This window comes from Liolophura sinensis, chromosome 1, assembly GCF_032854445.1.
Source record: "Liolophura sinensis isolate JHLJ2023 chromosome 1, CUHK_Ljap_v2, whole genome shotgun sequence".
NCBI classification, from domain to species: Eukaryota; Metazoa; Mollusca; class Polyplacophora; order Chitonida; family Chitonidae; genus Liolophura; species Liolophura sinensis.
This window is the reverse complement of record NC_088295.1, coordinates 53449876-53473965: the sequence shown is the minus strand read 5'-3', so window position 1 is coordinate 53473965 and position 24090 is coordinate 53449876. Positions and strand designations below refer to the sequence as shown.

At 38.0% G+C, this 24090-nt stretch overlaps 1 protein-coding gene across 1 annotated transcript; it reads right to left on the bottom strand.

Annotated features, from left to right (window-relative positions):
* Positions 1 to 615: 615 nt before the first annotated feature.
* Positions 616 to 19930, bottom strand: LOC135466272 (cryptochrome-1-like). Its single transcript, XM_064743686.1, has 12 exons — positions 19593 to 19930; positions 10437 to 10545; positions 9793 to 9935; positions 9285 to 9469; positions 7127 to 7215; positions 6302 to 6442; positions 5556 to 5726; positions 4521 to 4661; positions 3899 to 4050; positions 2404 to 2609; positions 1980 to 2039; positions 616 to 1070 (listed from the first exon to the last, which is right to left on the bottom strand). The coding sequence occupies exons 1-12, from the start codon at positions 19802 to 19804 to the stop codon at positions 961 to 963; spliced, it is 1719 nt and encodes a 572-aa protein (XP_064599756.1). The 5' UTR covers positions 19805 to 19930; the 3' UTR covers positions 616 to 960.
* Positions 19931 to 24090: the final 4160 nt, after the last annotated feature.

Genomic DNA, 24090 nt, shown 5'->3' with positions numbered 1-24090 from the left:
AGATCAGCCTCAGTGGTAGTTAACATTTGTTTCCATTTGTTTCAGAATTGAGCATGAATACAGTTGAACAACTGTCCTAATGTAATTTTGTACGCACTTAATTGAGGTCAAAGCTAGGCCATTGTCCAATATATTGTATCAGTGAACCCCAATCAAATAAATAAACTACATGTTATCACAAATTGAAATTACACAACATAATAAAGAGCCACATTAACATGCAAGCATGTCAAATGTCTGAAACCAATGTAAGACTTTAGTAGCATAACTTTGAAGGTGTACATATATCTGGAACTTTTCCATATAAAATAATATCCACCAGGGTGCTGGATTTGAACCGAGTCAGTCGTAATCATAAGTTACCCTGCAGATATCATTCCCTTCCCCAACAAAATCACAATCCTTAGCATCCTTCAGAAGTCAAAACTCCAACATTGTGCTGCACCATTTCAGAATATAGAGTGACTATCCCAAAGTTAAAATACAACGATAGTGATAATGAGAGTGATAGTTGAATGTCAAAACCAAAGGTTGCACAGACACAATTTCATGCAACATTAAATAACAATCCCAATGTGATCAAGGTACCAATGCAGAAATTACAAGATCGGTTCCTGGCTCCTTGGATGTTCAGCCATCTGTACTGCTAAAATCTTACTGAGTTGCAGTGCAACAGTGTATTAGAACAATTACAGAATCCTATCTCACAAACACATGGATCTGGTGGTTGCATCATCTGTAATACAGGAGGCAATCCACAGATGGTTTTCTCAAAGACAAATGTCAAGGTGACAAAGACCTTGAGTGAAGGGATAAAGACGGTCCATTCCTGGCCTACCAGTCAATGACTGCTGCGACAATTGCTGACATCTCAAATGAAAACATGTCCCTTACTTTTAAGAGGGTAAGTGATAAAATGGCTGATTAACAGTGAGAATCGTCGATAACACAGTGTAGCCGTTACTGCGACTCCCTCTGTACTGTGTGCTGTAGGGGTTTGGGAGAAGAGTGGTTGTGTTTCACCATTCCTCCGTGATTGATCACCATGGCCTTTGATGGATGGTTGCCACCTGAAAGAAAATACATGCAGTATTAATAGACCTCATATTAATGGTCTTGTTTTCGTTCACTCTGCAAATTGTGCTGACACATGATCCTACTGCACAAGTCCAAAGTGATCACCTTGCAATGTGGTGGATATAGATGATATTCTTAGCAAGACAATGTAATACCCTGTAATATCACCCTTCCTTAACTTTTAACAAGTTTAACAACAAGTTAAATACTGTAAATGCCTTTTTATTCGTGGGCATGAACTTTCACAGATTTGGTAAGAAGTCACATTTGCGGGAATCAACTTTTGCGGGTTTTAACAGAATTTTAGGGCAACTGATAAACGAAAATCAAACTTCAATATAGAAACGTCATGTAATAAAACTCAAGCATTCAAGTAACAATGTTATCAGTTAAACTTGTTTGTACCGGTCTGATGTGACAAAAGATCTATACAATACAGTAACTTGATCAGACAAAGGAAGTTAATCTTTGAAGACTGTTAATCTTTATAAGACGAAGCCCCCACCTGCTGTGTGAGCAAACATTCGAGTCACTCGCTCTGGGAGACGACGAAAGATTCAATGTGATATAAATAAATGCCTCAGTTTAATTATCACGCATCAGTAGTCTGAGTGAAACTTTGAATAAGCTGTGACAAATCTGAGTAAATTTTTCAAAAATCATCATTATAACAAATGAAGTTTGAAGTGCGAAAACCCCGAGCGATGTATCGGGCGCGTCTGAAAGGTGATCTGACTGATAGGCAAGTACAGCTGATAAAAAAACAGCCTCTCTCATCGTATGTATATCTCATCACGTACACACGCCCAGTACAAATTATCGATTTGTAGGTCTCTAACTGCGGCAATAAATGAACAACTTCAGTTATAGAGATACATGGTCCTTGCGGACTAAAAACTAACCTCTATTGTGTCGTCCATTCTGCATCATTTCTGGTGACATGACTTGTTTGATCAAAGATGCTGAAATGAGAACAACCACAATGAGAACAATGAAATGCGAAATAAAATCGTTAATGAAGCATTAATATTATATTATAAGAAAGGGAAATATGTCGTTATGAAATAAAGGAAATAATAATGACTGAATTTCCTCAATATGAAATACTGTTGAATCATTCAACCACTCCATACAAAAGATCTAGACACTAAATTTTTCAAGGCAAAATGCACTATGTCTGGTAATTTCTTCCCGTTCTCATCAACAAAAAAGGTGACTTTTAGTGCAATTAATACTGTTAAGGAACTAGCTCTTGAGTATTTCACTACACAGGCTCAGTCAAGCTCATAAAGCCAAGAAAGGTAATACACATGAGAGTTCCCATACCTCGTTCAGTTGCCCTCATGGCCAGCGTTTGATAAGCTTGCTTCATCCGTTCCATGTTGCGTCGGCTCACTTCTCCATGACTCACCATGGGCATGGGATAATCTTGACCAATCACACATTTGGCTGCCTTCTGTACGGTCAGTGGGGCATTCCATGGCTCGTAGATGTACTTGGATGGGAACCCTTTTAAGACGGGCAAATAATGTCTGGAAGTGTAACAGAAATCATTTCTGATGACCCAGAGACTGATTGGCGAAGAATGTCTCTCACAACCTTGGTGTACAAGAAGGGTGTAGTGATCTATGTAATTTACAGCTGAAGATTACTGTCTAAACCATCAGAATATACAGCAACTCAGAATTATACCATACATCATGTAAACATCTCGTCACATTACGGTATTCCTTCTAATTAGCCCTATAGGTACAGCTAAATCGATCCACACCGGAAAATTCTTCATATAACAGATGAACTTCACAGCAAAGTCTTTGTCGTGTTTACTTCTGAACAACCTAAACTTTACAAGACTGACACTTTTCACCTTCTATCTAATCCACTATGTCATCACCAAGGAAGCCAATATTCTGATTCAACTGAATTACTGAAATTGTAATCCATGTATTCTTGCCAGTGCTACTGGACTGGTAATGACACTCAATTCTTCTATATTTACTTATCTGATGGTATCTGAAAGCCAAATTCAAGGTTGTGTCACGCCTACCGAGCTTACTGCCAGAATAAAGCAGGCTTAAAATCCAAGACACCAACATAAAAATGGCAGCGTAGTGTAATTTAAAGTATAATGGGACAGGGAATATGGGTTTTAAGTGCAACACTTTTAAACACATCAGGAGGAAAGGTTCTTGGTGTTAGTAAGTCAATATCATCTGTATTTTTGAAAATGTTTGGCTGCGTGTGGCTGGGTATAAACACAAAATTCACAGCCTTGCATGCAAGAAACTCAACTTTTCAATCATATTTTCATTTTGGAATTCGGAAGTTGGTGGGGCAATTTATTATCAGATGAATTTGCTTCTAAGTGTGCAGTTCAATGACTGAAAATGAAACTACAGACAGGAGGTATGTACAGAACTTCACATAGCTGTTGGGCTTGGAGGCGTAACTGAGGGGGCTGGTGGAGAATTTACCAGAAGCTATTGTGTACAAAGCATATGTGTATATGGTCAGCCACCACTGCGTGGATGTGTGAATGCTGTGTTTCAAGCAAGAGCAACTGGGGCAAGGAGTTCGCTCATCATACGAAGTTCACGTCACATTAGATGACTAGTAGTCATTCCAAACTGACACGATACTATTTAAGGAGACAGCCATGCTTTTCAGCATTAAGTCAGAGAGACAAAATCCTTTCTGCTATAAATCGGAAAAGTCCAGTTTAAGTAATCCGTTTTCAGATTTCACGTGTATTTGTTCATTACGACCTGATATGTTTAAATCTGACTCCTTCACTCGTAAGTGCTACAGTTGATAATCTTACCTGATGTAGTCTCCATTTAGGTCGGCTCTCTTACCGAAACCCACAGGACAGTAACTGTGGAAAAACTGCTGGAAGAAAGAGCTACAGGAGAGCCACATCCACATGCCAGCATTAACACTCCAGTCTGCATCCAGTAACAGCTCTTCAAACACCTGACAACACAACAATTTATGCACTACAGATATGGGTATGGCTGATCATATTTGCATTTTAGGTCTGGTTTACATCTCGTTCATTTTAACGTACTACTTATGATCGTAACAACAATTTTGATTTAATTTTTTGTAATTGTGTGCCAAGACCAATATCAACACCACACCTGGCCTGCTTAAAGTAAGCCCTAATGGAGCTGAGTGAAAGTAATTACTGCTGCAAGACTGCTGGTCGCTATGCTAATTACACGCATGTGTAAGTACACTCTACAAAGGTTTGGTGAAAAATCACCTCTGGTCTTGAGAACAGGGTCCAGTTTCATAAAGCTTACAGAGATAAGTAGCCCTCAGCCAAGGCCACTTTGTATCTCTACAGAATACAGTGTCGTCGAAATTGAGGGTATACTTATCTAAGGGTGATTTATTAAACTAGCCCCTATAGGTATACATGCTGACATGTATAAGCTTACCTTCATGCCCTCCTCCCATGATATCCAAAGATCCCCTCGGGTGAGAAAGCAGGCCACAGCATGTCGGGCCAGATGGTGAATCCAGCCTTCCTGTCTCAGCTGTGTCATGATGGCATCAATCCATGGAAACCCAGTCTTACCCTAAAACAATCAAACATCAAAAAGATTTCATTTTTCCTGGGATCTGTGTCAGCAACTTTACAGAAAAAAGCTCAGCTAAATGCAATTTAGTGCACAGATTAGCCTTGCGCTAATAACCACCTTTTGGTGGTGATCTGAATCTGAATGGAATCTGGGACATTTTACCAGATTCTTCACCATTATGAGATAGTAAAAATGCAGAGCACGGTCTCTGCAGAAATGTCTTTATTTAGCTGGGTTAGGAGTTTGCAGTTTCAGTGTGCCTTGTAAGTTTTCTATCCCTCAGCACCCACCACTGACAAAACTTCCAGTCCTTTTAAAAGTTAAACGAACTCACAGTACAGCTGGATCCTAACGTTAAATCCTTCACCATCCTGGCCGAGGATATGTGGACAGACAGTGTATGATACACAGGCAGTCAGTAAATGATATGCAGATTGTCAGCCAACCATACAATCATCATGTTCCCCTCCCTACGCGGACGGTGATGCAATCCTCCAACCATCATACATCGATGATGCACAGTTACATGTAGTCGGCCAATTTTAATCAGCTGTAAAATTTTCCGGCACAAAACCCATTCTGTTGTAGATGAACCGACCCAAATCCAGTCATATAAATGTCTTTCGACAAATTCATCTGTTATTTGTATGGCAAAGTTCTTATACATAGCCAGCTCATGGTAAGCCCAATGAGAAATTGCTATATACTTTATTCAGCAACGGCAATTAATTCAACGAGTGAAAAAATTCCCAGCTTTATCCAGCACTCAGCAATTAATTGAAGCAACAGATGCAAAAATTCCCTGCTCCTCCAATCAAATTTCCAGTCTGCCATAAACTAAGATCACTCTTAATTCAGTTGTAAACGTACTATCATCTTTGGTTTTCTTACCTCTGCCCATTTAGCCAATGCTTCTGGATTTTTATCCCATGGTATCTGCACACAGATTGGATTTCCTTGCATTCGGTCAAACTTTGGGTTATTTGTGGCTGCCACATAAAAGAACTCCCTCCACAAGAGCTGACCTTGAAGTGACATGGGAGGCTCTGCACATTTCTTCACCTGAAATGAAATACAGCCATTTGTAAGCCTCAAATTTGGCCCTTACAATTCAGACAATCACCAAGGGACAACAAAATTTTTATGATTTGGTTTTATACCTCTTAAAGCTTCATTTTCTTATTAATGTTCTGTCTGTATCTTTCAACCAAAGACATCAGACAGAGCATCTGCACGAGTAGTCTTTGTGCTTTCTTTGAACACAGTTTTAACGAAGTAAATTTTTTATTAAAAAATAATTATTATTTACAATTTTTATTATTTGCCAGAGGAAGTCAATAGGTCACCATAAAAGATTGCATTAAAGTGTGGTTTGACTAAACCAATAATTGTATGACTAAAAGCTTGGTTAATTACCTGCAAATACACATGTACCACGATCTACAAAATCATTGTTTTAGCTTGTGCTGCATTATTTTCCACAACATCTATACTTTCCTCAATATCTATATTTGAAAATGAGTTTCTTTGCTGTGAAAGATGAATAAAGCAGCCTGTGGGTACTGTCATGATAAATTTCTCAGACTCTGAACACTGTGTTGGAAGACAATTTCAGCTTAGATGTATGTATCCCATACCTTTCTGTATAATTCTGTCAGCTTCCAGAAGAACAGTCGAGGTGACAAACACCCAAACCTCAGATATGGACTGAGGCCTGTTTGGCTTGGAAATAAGGACTGAGAAGTCATTTTCGGCTTCTCAAAACTTGCCACCCATGCCTACAACAAGAGGAAAAGTCACACACAAATACCAACACATAGCTCAAATTACAGCCTTTAAGTAAATATCAGACTTGCGAGTGAGTGAATGGGCGCTTGGGGTGTAACGTCGTACTCAACAATTTTTCAGTCATACGACGACGAAGGAATCCTTAGAGTGTATGTAATGTGCCTGCTTGTCGCAGGACTGATTTCCACCAGTCTTTTATCTAGTGCTGCTTCACTGAGACGACTCACCAAAGGCAAATAAGCCACCCCGCCAGAGCCATTATACTGATACGGGTCAACCAGTCGTTGCACTATCCCCTTCATGCTGAATGCGAAGTGAGGAAGTTACAACTTCCTCTTTTAAAGTCTTAGGAGTGACTCGACCCAGGATTGATCCTGAATCTCCGACTTGTGCTATTTATAGTGTTACAATGACTTTAAAGTTGGAAAAAGTTATCATGCCCCCTGCTTTATAGCTTTCTGGAACCTCAGCAATTATTTTGAACAATAACACATGCACAGATAAGGCAGATATATTTGAGAGAGGCAATTATCTGGGCTATTCTAAACCCATTGCACAAATTTGATTGGATTTGTGCTCATGAATTTTTAGTCCAAAATCTGTTATAGCCTCTTTTAACGAGTGTAAGAGCCAAACACTTACATGTATACATAGACTGAGCATAATTATCTGACCTTGCGCTCCAGGTGCCTGTCAAGTCTGGACAGTGCCTCTGTCTCTCCTCCTCTCCAAACAGATGGGCCCAGGTTATCCATGTCAAAACCTGAAATGGAGACATATTTTATATAAAACAAATTCACATGTGGTAAGGGACTGTCTTCAGCCATCGTTCGAGGACTGGCTGTGGCCATGGTATTGTGCCCATGACGGATGTAAATCGCTGGTGTCTTACATTGGGCAGTCCAATGTGGTCCACTGCTATGAAAATCGGCTAGACTCCATGCAGCTTCCTCAAACTGAAAATAGTTCCGACTGTCGGCAAGAGCAACACGTGGATAGGCATCACTGTGGCGAGTAGATTGCAGACTCTGTGTCCGCTTATAATATGGATTAATTGACGCTAAATATCAATGCGGTGCCTTAGCCAGTGTTGTTTGTCCTCAGATACCTCAATTAAACTGAAGAAAGTATTTGCGTTGGTTTTTCATTTCCTTTACTATCTTACCTATCAAAGAAGTGTGCAAATAAGCCAAAAGATACTGCCATCAAGTGCTCACGCTCGGAATCAATATTTTGAAGTTTTGTGTTAAAAAAAAATGTCTTTAATGTTTTATTTGAAGTCACTGTTTCAGGGATATGTACTTAAAACCCTACAGAAGGAAGAAGATTGAGAACAGATTTGTTTTGTCGAAATTCTATCTGAAGATATTTACCAGAAAAAGGAAAGTAGGCGCATATTTGTGAGAGTGCAGCAACAAAAAATTTACGGCTGTATATTCCTTTTCTAAAAATGCCAGAAATGATGGAAGCAAAAGTTAAAAATTAAGGATTATTTTAGATTTATCTGCATGAAGTGTTCCATAAATCTGTGAATATTTTATTTTTTCAACATAGCAAATGCAAAACAATAAAAAAAAAAAAAATCACTCATGACTCTTGATAAAAGTTATATAGGCCCAGCAAGGGCAAAACAAAGGCCTCTCTTTTTTCATTTACATGTGATTTCCAAACTTTTCTTCGAGTTCACCTAATTATTTTTCAGATTACATTTTTAATAAATTACTAGTTTTGAAGATATAGGCTTACATTGCCAGAAAGTTATCAAGACCACGCAGGCCCAAGTAGTGGTTTACCTGTATTGCCAAGGCGTTTATTATAACATAATATATTTTTTTCTTTTGAAGGAGAAAAAATGCATACATGTATTTTTAATGAAAACATTGCAGTAGATTAATTTGTAAACGAGTTCTGAGCTTGGGGAGTTGAAAATGTCAACACAGCGTAGAAAACGAATTTGGTGGTTCATGTCACGCCGGGCTTACCTCCAGCTGGTTTTCTCCCCGTGGACTTCCTTAACCGACAGGAGATTACACACATCCCAAGGTTAATGCATTGAATTGTTGCTTTCATTGATTCAACTAGATGTATGGTGTGTCAATATTTCATATAATAAGTACGAAAAAGAGACCGTTGAAGAGGATGTCATGTATATACTGCAGCTGTACAGGTGCTAAAACGACTGATCTTATACCAGTATCATGTCGTTTGAATTTTACTGAGGTCTCGCCGTCTCCTGTTCTTAACAGCTTCATACACGCTTTAAGGGTCAACATCATCCGAAAGTGCCATGGGCGAGATGGGCTCAAAACCATGCTAGATTTTAATTTTTTATACAGAATTCAACAATAGCTGGGAAAAAAAAAGCATAAAATGGAATGGCTTTATCTATAAGGTGGCTTCCAACATTCTTCTCAAGGTCTCACACTAATGTTTTCAACCACAGTTGACAAAAAAGAAAATATTAATTACAGTGGCTTCATTATAGTGGATCATCTCTAGTCATAGGCCTAGTGGATTATTTGATACCCTTACTTAAAATATATGCACACATAGGAATCATTATAAAACTACAATACTGGTCGAAAAGAGAAACCGCAAATGTACAAATGTAACTCTAACTTACAATACTGCTCTTCCGTGGACAACAAGGGAATGTCCAGCCGACACGTCTGCAGAGTGACAGGCAAATGGAGCTACAGGACACATAAATATATACTTGTGTGAACTGTGATTCACCTGCATATATTTAAGCATGTAGTCCTTTGTCAAGATTGTCAGGAAGTTTTCCTACATATAAGAATTTAACACATAAAACAGGACTATTTGCCTCACCTAATTCTTCCAAAGTAGGAACTGAGTAGATGTCATCATGGTCGTCTGAGATGGGAGTTTTAGCACTGCCCATCACCTCTGTGGTGATTGTGTCGTGGGGCTTGGGTGGAGGCTCCATACAGGATAACAATGCCTGGAAGCGACGGTAAGTCAGTGGAGGGTGACCATTGTTTATGTCAATAATCCTGACAAAAAAAACAAAATAAGTCATAATCACATCACCACATGCGCAGGTGTCTTGGGAGTATTGAACATGAGCAGGATTGATTCACTGATTGTTGTTCAATGTCATACTCAAGAATTTCTTACTTGCTCAATGATAGTCAGTTTTATACAAACTTTAACTCAGATCCCGAGGTAAAACATCCATCTTTAAGCAATTTACTGGCAAACTTTTAACACACATGCTGGAACACCATATGACAAATGGTCTTCATAGAAAGTTAGATTGCCACTTGTTTAATTTCTGGCTTTCTGAAATTATCTCGTGATAAACAGTACAACTTACCTCTGAAGGTTATAGAGTGTGTGCGAAGTACGGCAGATGACTTCAATGCCTGCCTCTTTAGCCAGCTGGCAGATGGCTGCATCTCTCTCCTTACCAAAAGGTTCTGGGTCTTCCTCAAATGACAGGGTTGTGATCTTCCATTCCTGTAAGATGTTAACAGGCCTTGTCTCATAGCATTCAAATTTGCTTGGACAGTGGAAAAATAACTGCCCTAGTTGGCAGTATACTTACATAAAATAGTTACTTACTGAACTGCTAGAGACAAATTTATGTTGATGCACATCAGCATGGATGGACCATTTTACAGAAATGTTAACCTTTTGTCGACATTTACCAACTACTTAAAGCAGATACTACATTGTCAGTACATGCCCATGCATGTAAGCAATACTCTCAGGATGATACTAGATTCCTTCTTGCTCCCTCGCACTAGCTTACTGCCCTTTTCATACTTTACTACCCAGTATATACACATATATACATTTTATGGGTGTGTGTGTGTGTGGGGGGGGGGGGGTAATTTTTTCCTTGTTTAAAATATATCCTGCTTATTACAGACAAACCTGGACCTTGACATACAAAACATGTACTTATTGTCTTGTTTTGGGTTGAAGAGCTGAACCATGATTAGGCCTATGTCTCACCTTAAACAGCTTTGGGAACACATCTGCAGGCTGGCCTCGGATTACAAATAGTCTGGAGTTAAGCTTCCTCAGACTGCTGTCCAGGTCTTCTAGGCACTGTAGGAGGAATCTAAAATGTACAGAAGAAGGCCAGGGTGATTATCACATTTCCCTTATACAGTATGTCACACTATTTCTGTGCAAAACAACAAACAAGGGCTGGCTTCAGACAGGCAAATGGCACATCTACATCCATATTTCCCATGAAGGTGTAGAGAAAAACAATGCTGCACAGTACAAGTGTGTCAACATGTATTTCACCAAGTAAACAGGTTACCTGCTGAGAGGATTTATTTATTATTTATTCGGTTGGTGTTTTACGTGGTACTCAAGAATATTTCACTTATACGAGGGCAGCCAGCATTATGGTAGGTGGAGACCGGGCAGAGCTCGGAGGAAACCCACAACCATCCGTAGGTTGTTGCCAGACCTTCCCACGTACCCCTGCTGGGAGGACCTTGGGATTTAGGGCCCTCAGTGCTTAACATAACCCTAATGTAAGCAGTGAATGAATGAGCGACAACATTGCTGACACTATCTAAACATAACCAGAGCATGGGTAAAATTGAACCACTTAATATAAAAAAATGAAACAAAAAACAGCATTCTGGAATTATTGTTTCAGCCATCAGAATACAAAGCTATTTCGATGTCCAACATAGTAAACAGATTCACTGCTCTGAGTAAGTTTACCCTACATCATCATCAAAATAACAACTTAACCTTAACTGCATAAACAGACTCCCCAGTATCAAGATTAAGTTCATGACAGGCTACTTCCCTGCTATAATCACAAGTTCATGGATAGCCCCTTGTCCTGAAGTCCTGCTTGTTTAATATCAGTATCACCAACAGTTCTGCCATATATGACCACACATAGTTCATGGATAGCCCCTTGTTCTGAGGTCTTACTTGTTTAATATCAGTATCACCAACAGTTCTGCCATATATGACCACTCATAGTTCATGGATAGCCCCTTGTTCTGAGGTCTTACTTGTTTAAAATCAGTATCACTAACAGTTCTGCCAGATATCACCACACATCACACCATCTCTTTATAGCATGCCAGACCCTCTATATTTACACATATAACAAAATCTAAACAGCAAAACGCCATTTACAAATTAACTTAACTAATTAGTTGAATTAAAAAAAACAGCCTTCAGCTGAAAAAAGTCTTCACAATCTAGATTAAATTACAATAAACACTATTGGAACATTACCTTTTGAGATACATTTAGTTGCCTTGATTTTCAAAAACTTGCTGCACTCACAAAAAGCCGACTGGCTGAAAACTAAAAATGCTTGCCCATTTAAACGGTTCCGTTTTCTCCACTCGTATGTACGTACCAATACATCATGTGTCTGGTTGAAAATACTTTATAAAATAGATATTCTTTTAAACTGAATGTTCAAATTTCCCCCCATACATACCCAACATAAATTGTGGCCATTGATGCTCATAGCCTGTGAATGGGAAGACACTGAACTAAAGCAGTGAGGTGTTTAAAATATCACCGATATTTTGCTTGCCCGCATGTGTATGCTGTAAAAGATCTAACACTGATAAAAGCATGTGTGCGTATCCATGTATATTGTAAATCTACAACCTTTTCAACTACTAAAGCCCTTTTTTCAGTGGATTTATGCATATAAGTATTCTGAAAGAGATTTTTGTCATTAAAGATCCATGCTTCATAAAACTGTGCAAATTATTTCTCTGCACTCCACAGTTTACTCATAACATTTAAAAATATTGGTTGCAGACGAGGTTTAAACGGTTGAAGAAAACAGTATATTGGGCAGAGATGAAAACATTAGCTGTCAACAGACAGGCTAGGACACTGTCTATGAATCAGACAAGACTAGGCTATACCATCTGTGTAATTCTCACAACTACACCTGCTGTTACATGCTGTGACCACCTAAAATCTCCTCATTTTTTATTTTTTACCCACAGCACTATTAAGTCAGAGGCTAACACATGCACAAATAGGACAGTTATGATTTAAGTCAAGGTCAGACAACTAAGGAAGTAACAGCCTCTAGCCGTATTGTTTACAGTGTGTCAGCAGTTAAGCCCTATCTTAGATATAATCTGATGACTGTATATGTACCTTATGGAGACTGATATACAAACATATGCTAACGGCATTTTGACAAACATATATGCAGGTGTCTGACACACAATCAGATGACATCAGAATGTCAACAGTTAATAAACCGGTGATATCAACTCTTGTCACACTGAAAGGCTTGCCCAACTGAAATCTCTGCACTCTGGAATTTAAGAGACAGAGTGAACACCAGTGGTAGGTTTAGTGTTTAAATGATATAGAATTGCGATCCTACAGAAAATACATGACCCCATGTGAATTCAAATACGAATGAGGATTTAGGCATACCATATCTAACAAGCTGAGCTAATGGGTCACAGAATTTATTTCATTTCTTTGATTTGTGTTTTACGCCACACTCAAGAATATTTCACTGATACGACGGCAACCAGCATTATGCTGGGAGGAAACAGGGCACAGCCTGTGGGGAAACCCACAACCTCTCGCAGATTGCTGGAAGACCTTCTCACATACAGGAGGAGAGGAAGCTTAAAACTCACAGTGACTGCATTGGTGAGAGGCTTCTGGGTCATTACGAAAGGCTAGCATGCTAGCCAACTGAGCCACAGAGACCCCTAATGGGTCGCAGGACAAAAACTGAAGAAATTGTGCAGCAACCCAGTGACAGTAGTGATGATCCATACCTTGAAAAATTGTCCAGCACAGCTGTTAATGAACGGACCAATTACTTAAATCTGCCAACTGAATTCTGTTAAAAACTCAAGACCAACTTTTCCTATTAAAGTGAAAGAGGAGAGGAAAAAGCAGCATTGTCTTGACACTGGAAGCCAACCTTTACTGTCAAAGGTGCTTATACCAGAACAGAAATCTGACAATGGTACTGGTACATTAACCAGTTAGCAAGTTAACCAGTTACCCCTGGTTTCTGTCTTATGAGAACAGCAGATACTTTGGGGTTTGGAGGAAATCTCTGTGATTTGCTGTGTGTTTATCAGAGTATCAACCCTGATCTTTAACCCATAGCCATGTGACAGTTACTTACTACAAAGTAGGGTAGATTTTCTGCTGATCTATATTGCTGAGACTCAGGTGTGTGCTACTGTATGTTGAATATCTTCCAAGACAAAATTTCAACTCGACAAGTATCTCTATATAAATTACTCGCAATGAAGGGCTTTCAGATTTTAAACGCCACGCTATGCCATTACCGAGCCACTGCACATCCACACGTTAGTCAGGCTTTTAACAATAAACTGGGTCATCACATATCCAACAGAAATTTTGTTTTGGTTTCCCTTCATTATCCTAGCAGCATGCGGTGTTTAACGCAGTTAAATACAAAACAAGGTCAAAACACAGTTAAACAAAGAGTATGTAAATGACATCATGCAGAGATGGCGCTGTTTATCACGCATGCTTGGTCGGTCACTGGTAAGATTTAGCTGTGTCACGTAGGCATAATATTGAGAAAGTGTCAAATCAGCACAATCATATGAATTTCCCTTTCAGAGCAGAACTGAAAAATTTATTCTGTTGGGGAGAAAAAGAAATCTATTGAAGCACAGATCTTATTAAATACATTTCTATTATTTTGTCTGACTCTGGTCTGCATTTAATATCTGAAAACGTTGAAAACCATAAAAAAAAACCGTCTAGGACGAAATTTTAAATGTCAGACACAAGGTCGCTGGTACCTGACACATTGTTAGGTTCCACTCAAATAGTTATTTGCAGGCTTGCCGTGTATAAAAGGGAAATTTTTTCTGCTGAAAATAGCCTTGATTTTTCTTATCTTAGTTGTAATTGTGCATTTAATTCCACATTTTTGTGCAATTGAAATTTCACAAGTGCAGAAGTGAGCAGTTTCATAAACTGACACTGATGAGAGGAAGTCATGAAAACAAATGAGTAAGTAGGCCTACATGTATATTCAAAGGTGCAAACACTCCGATTAAATTTGCTCCTCAAAAATTAACTTGGCCCCTAAAAAATTTGGAATCTTTTCTTACCGTGAAACGTGCCAAAGGCAAACTAGCAAACATCTGCATGTGTCACTTTTTGGCAATGTTTATGACTATTAAAATCACTTACAGTGGTGTGATCACTTTCGAGAGATGGTGGTCATGAGAAGTAGCCAAATTGTACGCTCAATTGCTAAATCTACTGTCCCCTTCCACAAATTATGAATAAAGCTATCTTGATTTTCCAATCAACAAGCCCTATACATGGAGACAGGCCACTTGAAGGCAGCGTTTACTGAGCTGAATAAACTGCCACGCATTACAAACAACACAACTTCTCACATCATCTGACCATCTTGCCCATAGAAACTGCTAGCTAAGGATCCATCATCTGTAAAATCAGCTACTAGATTAGACGCCTTGTAAAACAGGCCAGTACTGACACCATTTTCAATTGCAGTACCCCGCTTAAAGACCACTAAGGAGCAACAAGACTAAATCTGCTACACGATCTTAGACCACATAAAGTTAAATCCTCGCCATTGACTGGGCAATCCTGAAAAACTAGTAAAACACCCACTACTACAGGAAAGCTGATGGACACCATTGAAATACGCCGATCAAAGCCAAATAATGAAAACCTAAATCTCCCTGCTGACAGTGATCTCTTCTCAGTAGGCAAGACCGTTGACAATCAGCTTGCCTATAGTTGTTAATGTCTGTTCATTTGATGTATGTTATCATCCATGTCAACTTTCTTGAACCACGGAACTGACCGGAACAAGGCCTTACTGCATGATGTTAAAGATATATGCGCTCTTTGGTATTTGGGATATTTCGTTTATAGCCATCACTGTTCCTACTCAACTACTCTAACATGTAGTCATGACAGTCATCAACCACTTGCCTATTCTGTAAGATGAATCAGAGGCTATAGCTCTCCATACCAATAATAAACGGCATGGGTGAAGAAAACAGTCCTCTCGTTATAGGAAAATGCCTACTTTGAACCTCTTTAATTTCATAAATACAACCTTTGGTGAGTTGGAGGATGATTGGGGGTAGTTTTCTGGAAGTGTTCCAAAGGTCTTCGAGGATGATACAGCAACTGAAAATGGGTGTCAATACTTGCCTGTTTTACAAGGCATCTAATCTGGTAACTGATTTGGAGATGAAGGGGAGTGTAGCTCTAATAGATGATGGATCCTGCTGGCAGTTTCTGTTTGCAAGATGGTAAAAAGTCCCATGTAAAGAGCCAAAGTTTATCTTGTTGAGTGTAGAGGCTAGCCTGATTGGACCAAGAGCAACTCGGCCAAATTCGGTGGCAAGTTTCCACAAAGTTAGGTGAGCCTCACTTTTGTATACACCTTCAACTTTCCAACTTTTATAAGAGGCCAGTGTACCAAAAAAGAGGAGAGTTGACAACACTTAACCCAAATTTATGGTTACAGAATGTGAATCTAAAGTGAAATGAACTGTGTATTATGTGGTAAATGTACTATTCTACATATCAGGGCTCTATTTAGCGGCCTTTTAATGGCTAAACACAGGTGAAAAAAACAGGCCAATCCTGCAAAAAAAAAAGAAAAAAAAGTAAAAATAGCAGGCCAAATTTCACTTTGTGTAAAATGTCTGATGTGTTGGTTTATAAAAAGACTACTTCACCAAAACAGCTTTAAAAATAAAAAAATAATCATGAAAGATTTCAAAACAAGGCCAAAATAAACATAAAGCGATCTCTGGTGTTGTTGACTAGTACCTTGTTGTCTTATTGCATTACTATCCACTGACTGACATGTTGCAAGGTGCTAGTCACAAATCATTTTACAACAACACCAAGGGCCGTTGAGAAGCTTCTGTAACATCGAGAGGGTAAAATACAAACATAACTGATTCCAAAGATATTGTCTTGAAAGAGCTCTCTGTGCTCAAAATGTGTAGCACAGGTGTCTGGAGTTTCAGAATTTCCAGACTGCCTGGGTGGTGGACACTGCCAAAGTAAACTGGTGAAGGACTGGTTGAGTGAGAACACATCAGAATACTGGTACTCATAAGTCTGATATTTTCGAAAAATATGGTCAATCCACAGCAATACAGACACCCACTAAGCCCAGGCCTTCAGAATCAAGGACAACAGCCGTCTTAAAAAACTCACAAAGCAATTTTTTTCTACATGTAGTACAATTAGATGTTTGTTCGTTTGACCATAATATCATAATACATGTAGTCTGTTTGTTTGAACATAATATTGTTGTGTTCTGTATAATAATCTGAAGGGAAAACACTGTGCTGACCGTTAGTCCTTCCGTTTATTGGGCAGTCCAGTTTGTGAGTAAAGTGTTCACTGCTGGCTGTCCTTATAAAGACACAGAGAACAGTCGTCCTTGACCTGGCCCTTCAGGTTATGCTTGTGTTGTGTTCCCTATTGTAACCTAATCTTTAACCACCGTCTGATTAGACATGGTAACCACAGGACTACTGATTATGAAACAAACCCAAATTAAGGCAAGGCCTGTAGGCCTGTTATGACAAAATAATACACTCATTCCTGCATCTTAATTGTTAAAAATATGACCATATTGGTATATCAAAATACACAATTAATTCAAATGTTCCTATGAACATAGAATCATACAATAATTCTTTACATCAATATATTTATGTAATACCTAGTCGATACCGACATGTGCATGCAGCTTATTTCATATGTGCATATGGACGTAAAATCATACAATAATTCTTTACATTAATATACCTCTCCAGACGTACGTGGGAAGGTCAGTCAGCAACCTGTGGATGGTTGTGGGTTTCCCCCGGGCTCTGCCCGGCTTCCACCCACCATAATGCTGGCCGCCGTCGTATAAGTGAAATATTCTTGAGTATGGCGTTTAACCATAATATCATAACACATGTAGTTAAAACCAACCCATACCTTACATCTTCATCCATTCAGTCACTAAAACAATATTTAATTTTTACATGTTTTAAGTGTGATTTATGGATTTAGGTAATGATGGTGACCAAAAACTTCATGATAATTCCCAAAGCATCTTTAAATGAGGGTATAGGGAAAATACATGTAATAAAATAAAAGAGGCAGGTCATATGAAAAAGGTAGCAGGTCATTTCACATTTGGCCTGCACCTTCTTAACTAATGTAAAAACTCACAGGCCGTGAAACAGTCTCTAAAACGAGCCCTGCATGTGCAGCCTATTGGTTTCTATTGGTTGTATAACCTTCTCACGGTTCGCAAACCCACTAGCCCGATGTCCTTGGACAACCAGATTTTTTCTTCGGGTTACCAGAAGTTAACAGCATGCCTCCCGCCGGACTACCAAATTTTTAGATTGAATGTGAATCAAGTGAATACCTAACAAACTGCATACATGTATGTATCCATATGATGACCAGGGAAACAACTGCAGGGCTTCATCCAGGTTACCTTGCTAGCCGGTCCAGCCAGCCGCCCGTTCTAACCTAGCTATGTTTGTATTGTAAAATGTATGAGTGCCAAGTGTCGTTGACGAATCTACTTGAGTGTGGCGTAAAACATCAATCAAATAAATGTGCCCGGCCTAGAATTCTGACAGGAATCAGGGAATCAATTTGCGCAAAGACTTACGCCATGCTTGTCTATGAAAATCCACACTGATTCACGCAGAGCAAGTGTTTATTTCTTTCTTCTGAAGCATTCCACAAGGAACATGATGAATTTCATTTTAATGTACATCACTTTGAAATGATTATGGCCTCTTGGTATCTTGGCAGTGCATGATTCAAGACACATGTTGATAGACAGCCTACAGAGGGTATAGTGTATGAAAATGTATTTATTTTGTGAATTTGTGCAGTTGTCATGGCTTTTGGTTCGGCAAGACTCAGAACAAGACTCAGACCACTCGGTTGATATATGCTAGGGAAGATTTAATGCCCATGTGAAGATCTGGTAAATGTGGCTTACCGTCGATCCAACACATTAGAAGCAGTTTCTCTCCGTATTTTTCTCAACACTTTGTGTTCCTCGATACAGAGAGATACATTCCATAACTATAACAGAATTTAATAAAGACAGTAACTGCAAATCTTGTTGCTATCTAAAAAAATTCTGCGCTACCAAATTTCCAATGTAGGCTGCCTGGAGGGCTACCAGATTATTTCAGATTCTGCAACCCCTGCTAATATCAGATTTTCAAATTGTTAATTACTTGTTTTTATGCAATACTGCCCTCTACCACATGATCAAAACAGATAGCAACCTTATTATACGCCCAATCGGCGTTTCAGGGTCGGCGAGTCAGGTGGAAGCTCTCGCCAACAGCAGCTAAAAGACATGATTTTATGTTTGGTGCCAACGACGCAGTCAACAAACAAATGTGTATTCAATCTAGCAACTACCATAAAATAAAGTCTTTTATATATGTCAGTTTGTGACAGCTTCCACCTGTCTCGCCGATATCTGTGTGAACTCGCGAGACCCCTGAAATGCAGATTGGGCTTATATCTTTACAATTCCCAAAATTTCATTTCATTCCACCTGATTTTATAAACCTTTTCCAAAGTGTAATTTTGAAGGACAAAAGACCTTTACAAAACATAAGATACATAATATTTGATAAATGAAATTGAACAATTGGGTCTATTTTCAACAATTTCTTAAATCAGAAATTAATTGTTGAAAACAGACAACATTTAGGCTAATTTAACTAAACTATATATGAATATGTGCATATAATGCACATGTAGGCCTACATGGTGGATTGGAGGAAATAATTTATTCGTACAACCATGCATGTGCTGATATGTGGGCAAATTTATTTAAGTTAAATATATATTCATAGAGCTGCATTCTATACCATATACATCTATACTGTTCATAAGTAACTTAGAATATCTGTGCAAGGTGTTGTATGAAGTTATATGCCCTTGAAAACTGAATTTGACCGACATTTTGCGCTTTGGCGCTGTTGCAAAACGAGGTAAATTTTACGTATAGTTTATAAGTATAATTTCGGTATAAATTAATTTTGCTTCATGTACGATTGAAGAAACGAAAGTATTAGTATTATGTCCACCTACCTCCACTTATTTATCCCAACTTGAGATGATCCTGCAAACCATGGATCAAGAATATAACAGCATCGTATGGTTTTGCAATTCCGTTCCAGGGATTCTCGAAGTGATGGGTTGTCATGCAGTCGAAGTCCTTTACGAAACCAATGAATTACGTTGTGACCATTCTTTGGGGACGATCCTCCAGACCTTTTCGGCATATTTTCTGTCTTCTTCATTTTAGGCCACAATACCTGAATAACTATTCCACATCAGCAACGTTTCAAAGACAGTTTCCAGACAAACTGCTATAGGCGTCTGTTTAACAACGACGAATAAAGATGACATGCGTCTCAAAAGTTTACACCATGCCTGCGGACCGCGTTGAGAAAACGTGACTGTATGTAAATGAGTCTGCCCCTTGGCCGTGAAAATTCTAGAGTGTCCGCCCCCGGGAGCAGGCGTTGTTAGTATCGACATCCACAACGACCAAGAAACCACATCTGTTTATATTTCAGACTGCAGAATTTTACATTTATATCAAAAGTAGCCTTTGTAGATTTATTAGCACTAGGTGTACTAGAAAATTCTGCAAAACTACGACATTTTCTATAAGCAAACCCAAACCAACCAACTACAGAAATGATTTATCCCCATAACAAAGCGTTTGATGGACAGCATCCACGTGACAATCTCAGCCAATGGAATTCCGTTGTGTTGAGCGTTGGATATTAACATATACGCACATTTTCACATCGTGTCATAACTAACGGCGCAGAATATAAGATCGATGGCTGACCTTGAATTTGATTAGGGTGTGACGCTAGCACAGCTTTATGGGAGGGGGAAATAAAGCACAATGGGCATGTTGTAAGAGTATGTATATGATTGGCCAGCTTTCCATATACCTTCAAATATAACATATATCTTTCACATCTTAACTGTTGTGGCAGTCAATATAAAGTGACAGACTGTTAATACGCGAGATCTTGAATAAAGCAATTTCAGGCTATATTCATATATGTGTACATGTAGTCCCAGAATTCATGCTTATAATGTGAATCACGCATCTCCCACCCACACTGAAAATGGTTCTGCTCCTCCAGACTTTCACAACATTCTTTTGAAAAACAAGATTAGAATTATGTGATAATCTTTGGACCCATTTCTTCCAGTTCTCATGGAAAACTTCAAAAATAGGCCTAGTTGCCTATTGATTGATTTAAATGTTGATTTAAATGATATTGTCAATTTTGTAAGGAGATTCTTTAGTCTGCAATGTAACCAAACTGATGCCAACTGGAATAATTCAAAAAAAAAAAAGAAAAGAAAAAAAGGAAAAAAGAATTCATAAACTTCTTGCATTATAAAATCAACCATTTGTATTTCTCATAAAAAGGGTTACAAATGCAATTACATAACACAAGTTCTGGCATAACAACCACATATCCTATAATTAACAGAACAGCGAGAATTTAGGGATGCAGTTTACTCCCCCCTCCCCCCCCAAAAAACACTGAATCTAAATTAAGTTAATACTGTAAAATCTGTGGACGCAACTGACAACATCTTGAATACATATACATATATATATACACCTGCCTAAGTTTCAAAGACACCCTATATTAATCATGCATGCAAGTTGTTTCATGTTTGTTTGAATAACAAATTACCAGTACATAGTTAATAAAGGGGCAACAATAGGCAAAGTAAATGAAGAGAAAGAAAAACAAAATCTTCACATCAGCAGATATAAAAAGCTCCATAAAACTGAGTGAAAATCACTGTACAGCCTTGTCATACATTGTGTAATGGGCATGTCTTATATCAGATCACATATACCATGGCCATGCAGACACCCCACCCCCTCAAAAGGGAAAAAAGCACAAAATTTTGGTAGCGAGTAAGAGAACTGATTGTTTAATAAGATGTTTTTCCACAGATAGTAGCATGACTGAAGGTAGAGGAGTTAATGTCAAAAAGTGAACTGAAACCTTGCTTTTCCCCATCTAATTTGCACTAAATAGTGCAGTTTTTGTTGGAACATTTTAGGAAAGAAGAGAAATAATTGAAAAAAAACCCCTGGTCTAATCTCTTACAAAATATGAGTTTTCAAAAATCTTTTAATAAGTTTCTTTGAACACACGTATGAATACCATTCCTAAGTGAAGGAGGGAAGTAACAAGCTATTCACCTAAAATTCAGCTTTATTCAGTTACATTTTGCTTGATTCTGATTGATTCATCAACCTTTTAAGGCCACTTAAGAGTTTTTGTGCAGTCTAATTACTTTACATGTATTATCAGAAAAATTTCAGTGTCCTCAACAGAATCATTCGAAGGCCTTAATATGTTTCTGAAAGCGCATTTGTACAAGCCAAACCTTAGGTGAACAACAGTAAGTAGCTAATCTGAAAAAAATGGATCACATACATTTTCAGGCTCAGCAGTTGATAAATTAGAAATCCTACCTGAATGAGAACTATATGTTCATTAATCAGCCTACATATCACAACAAAAATGAAGTCCTTTTAAAACTACTTAAACTCACCCATGAATTTTTTTTTATTAGTTTAATATGTTGTTTAGTCAACACCAATTTAAAGTTTGTCGAATTCAATGTTTTCAAGCCGGAGGAGGGTATAAGAATAAAAATAAAACTGAAAAAATCATCTAATCTGCAGGAAATGTGAACTGTCCCAGCGATTATTCCCATTAATTACATATTAAGATCAAACGATTTATAAAATGATTTTCAATTTTATTTTTATTCCATTTTTGGATTTTTAAGAGTTAACTTGCTCTTAAGACACATAGGAAACTGGTGTTGCATTATGGAAAAAAAAAAAAAACATACAAAAAAAACTGGACACCTAGAAACCACACACACTTTCAAAAGCATAACAATGTATGGCACTTTTCTGGTAATATTTTCCTCAGAATGCTGAAAAAATGAATTCCTGTATAAGCACACTATTTGGATTTGATAATACGTGCGTACAATGGTACATTTAATTGAACTATTGTACTTATGTTTACATGAATCAGGTGTTAAGTAAACCAAAAATAATCACGCAATGAAATCTTATTGACTAATTAACAGCCAATCAAGTACATGCATGTGTATTGCACATAATGCGAAAAAAGGCATGTGAATGGCATGTGAGATTACAAAGAGAAATGTAATAATGTTCTGGCACATAGAATTTTCATAGTTGTCTCCCTCAGTTCACAAAGTCTGTGTACCCACTATAATGAGTTGATAATGCATGCACATCAAATACATATGCTTTCAGTGCACGTAAAATAAATATTTCTTCGTAGATACCAACAATTCCACCAATTTTATCGAACACAAATGCCACACATTTTAAACTGATATACATGTGCCTTATATAAAAATGAGAATCAATTTCGTTCAACATGAAATAATGAATTAGCACATAATGCTTGACTCAATGTACATGGCACGGCCCTTACATCTATTTAACACAGGAACGACAACATATTTCCTCCACGACATGGACAAAAGCGATGATAAGTGTTGCATTTACGCCAATATATTTGTAAAAATCAATAATTTTTGGAAGTTATTTCTTTTGTAAAGTTTCAATGAATACATGTATTTAACTAAAGGCCACAATACATGTATGTGAACTTGATGGGTGGAAAGACTTTAATCTATTTTAATATAACAAGGTTCAATCTCATTAACCATATGTAACAGTAAAATACAATATACAGTTTGAAACAGACAAGAATAAATGGAAACAAAAAACCTTAAACATCATCAGTTAGACATTTAACAGATAACATCTGTTTTGCCAAATTTACTCAATTTCATCACGACTTTAAATGCAGTACGCTTGAAAACGTTTTTATTTCCTATATATTGTTTCTTGAATATCATATTAACAAGGTTTATAAAAGTACCCAGTAAGTTAATAAAAGTACCCACTAAGTCAGCATGCCTACATTCAATTCATTGGAGTGCTGCATGTTGGTGCTCCCACGTATACCATGAATAAAGGGTAAATGCTTTGAGAGATATTGACACATGTGCTTATTGCAACAAAAAAGTCTCAAAAAGACTTTAATTTATTTTATTTTAATTTATTTATTTGATTGGTGTTTTATGCTGTACTCAAGAATATTTCACTTCTACCACGGTGGCCAACATTTTGGTGGGAGGAAACCCACAACCACCCGCAGGATGATGGCAGGCCTTTCCATGTACAGCTTGACAGGAAGCCAGCATGAGCTGGGCTTGAACTCAAGGCAATAGACTTTGACTAAAGAAACACGTTTGATTTAACCAAGCCCCTACACCCCTACTGCTCGACTATTCCCCCATCTTTCCTTAGGTGCACAAGAGGTACATCCCAGCGCTATAAAGAACAACGGCCCCAAATAAGCCCTATACACACACACACATATACAGGAGTGCAGTGTGTGATACCATATTGTATATCTATATACACAAGCCTAAAGGACAAATTATGGTTCACAACTTGACATATTTAAAC

What these genes read in the sequence shown, in the direction of transcription:
- LOC135466272 (XM_064743686.1), bottom strand. Translation starts at nt 19,804, where the DNA reads ATGAAGAAGACAGAAAATATGCCGAAAAGGTCTGGAGGATCGTCCCCA. An exon ending in TGACAGAATTATACAGAAAG is followed by an intron (nt 5,727 to 6,301) that starts GTATGGGATACA and finishes ATTTCATTTCAG; the next exon opens with GTGAAGAAATGTGCAGAGCC. An exon ending in CTAAATGGAGACTACATCAG is followed by an intron (nt 2,610 to 3,898) that starts GTAAGATTATCA and finishes TTACACTTCCAG; the next exon opens with ACATTATTTGCCCGTCTTAA.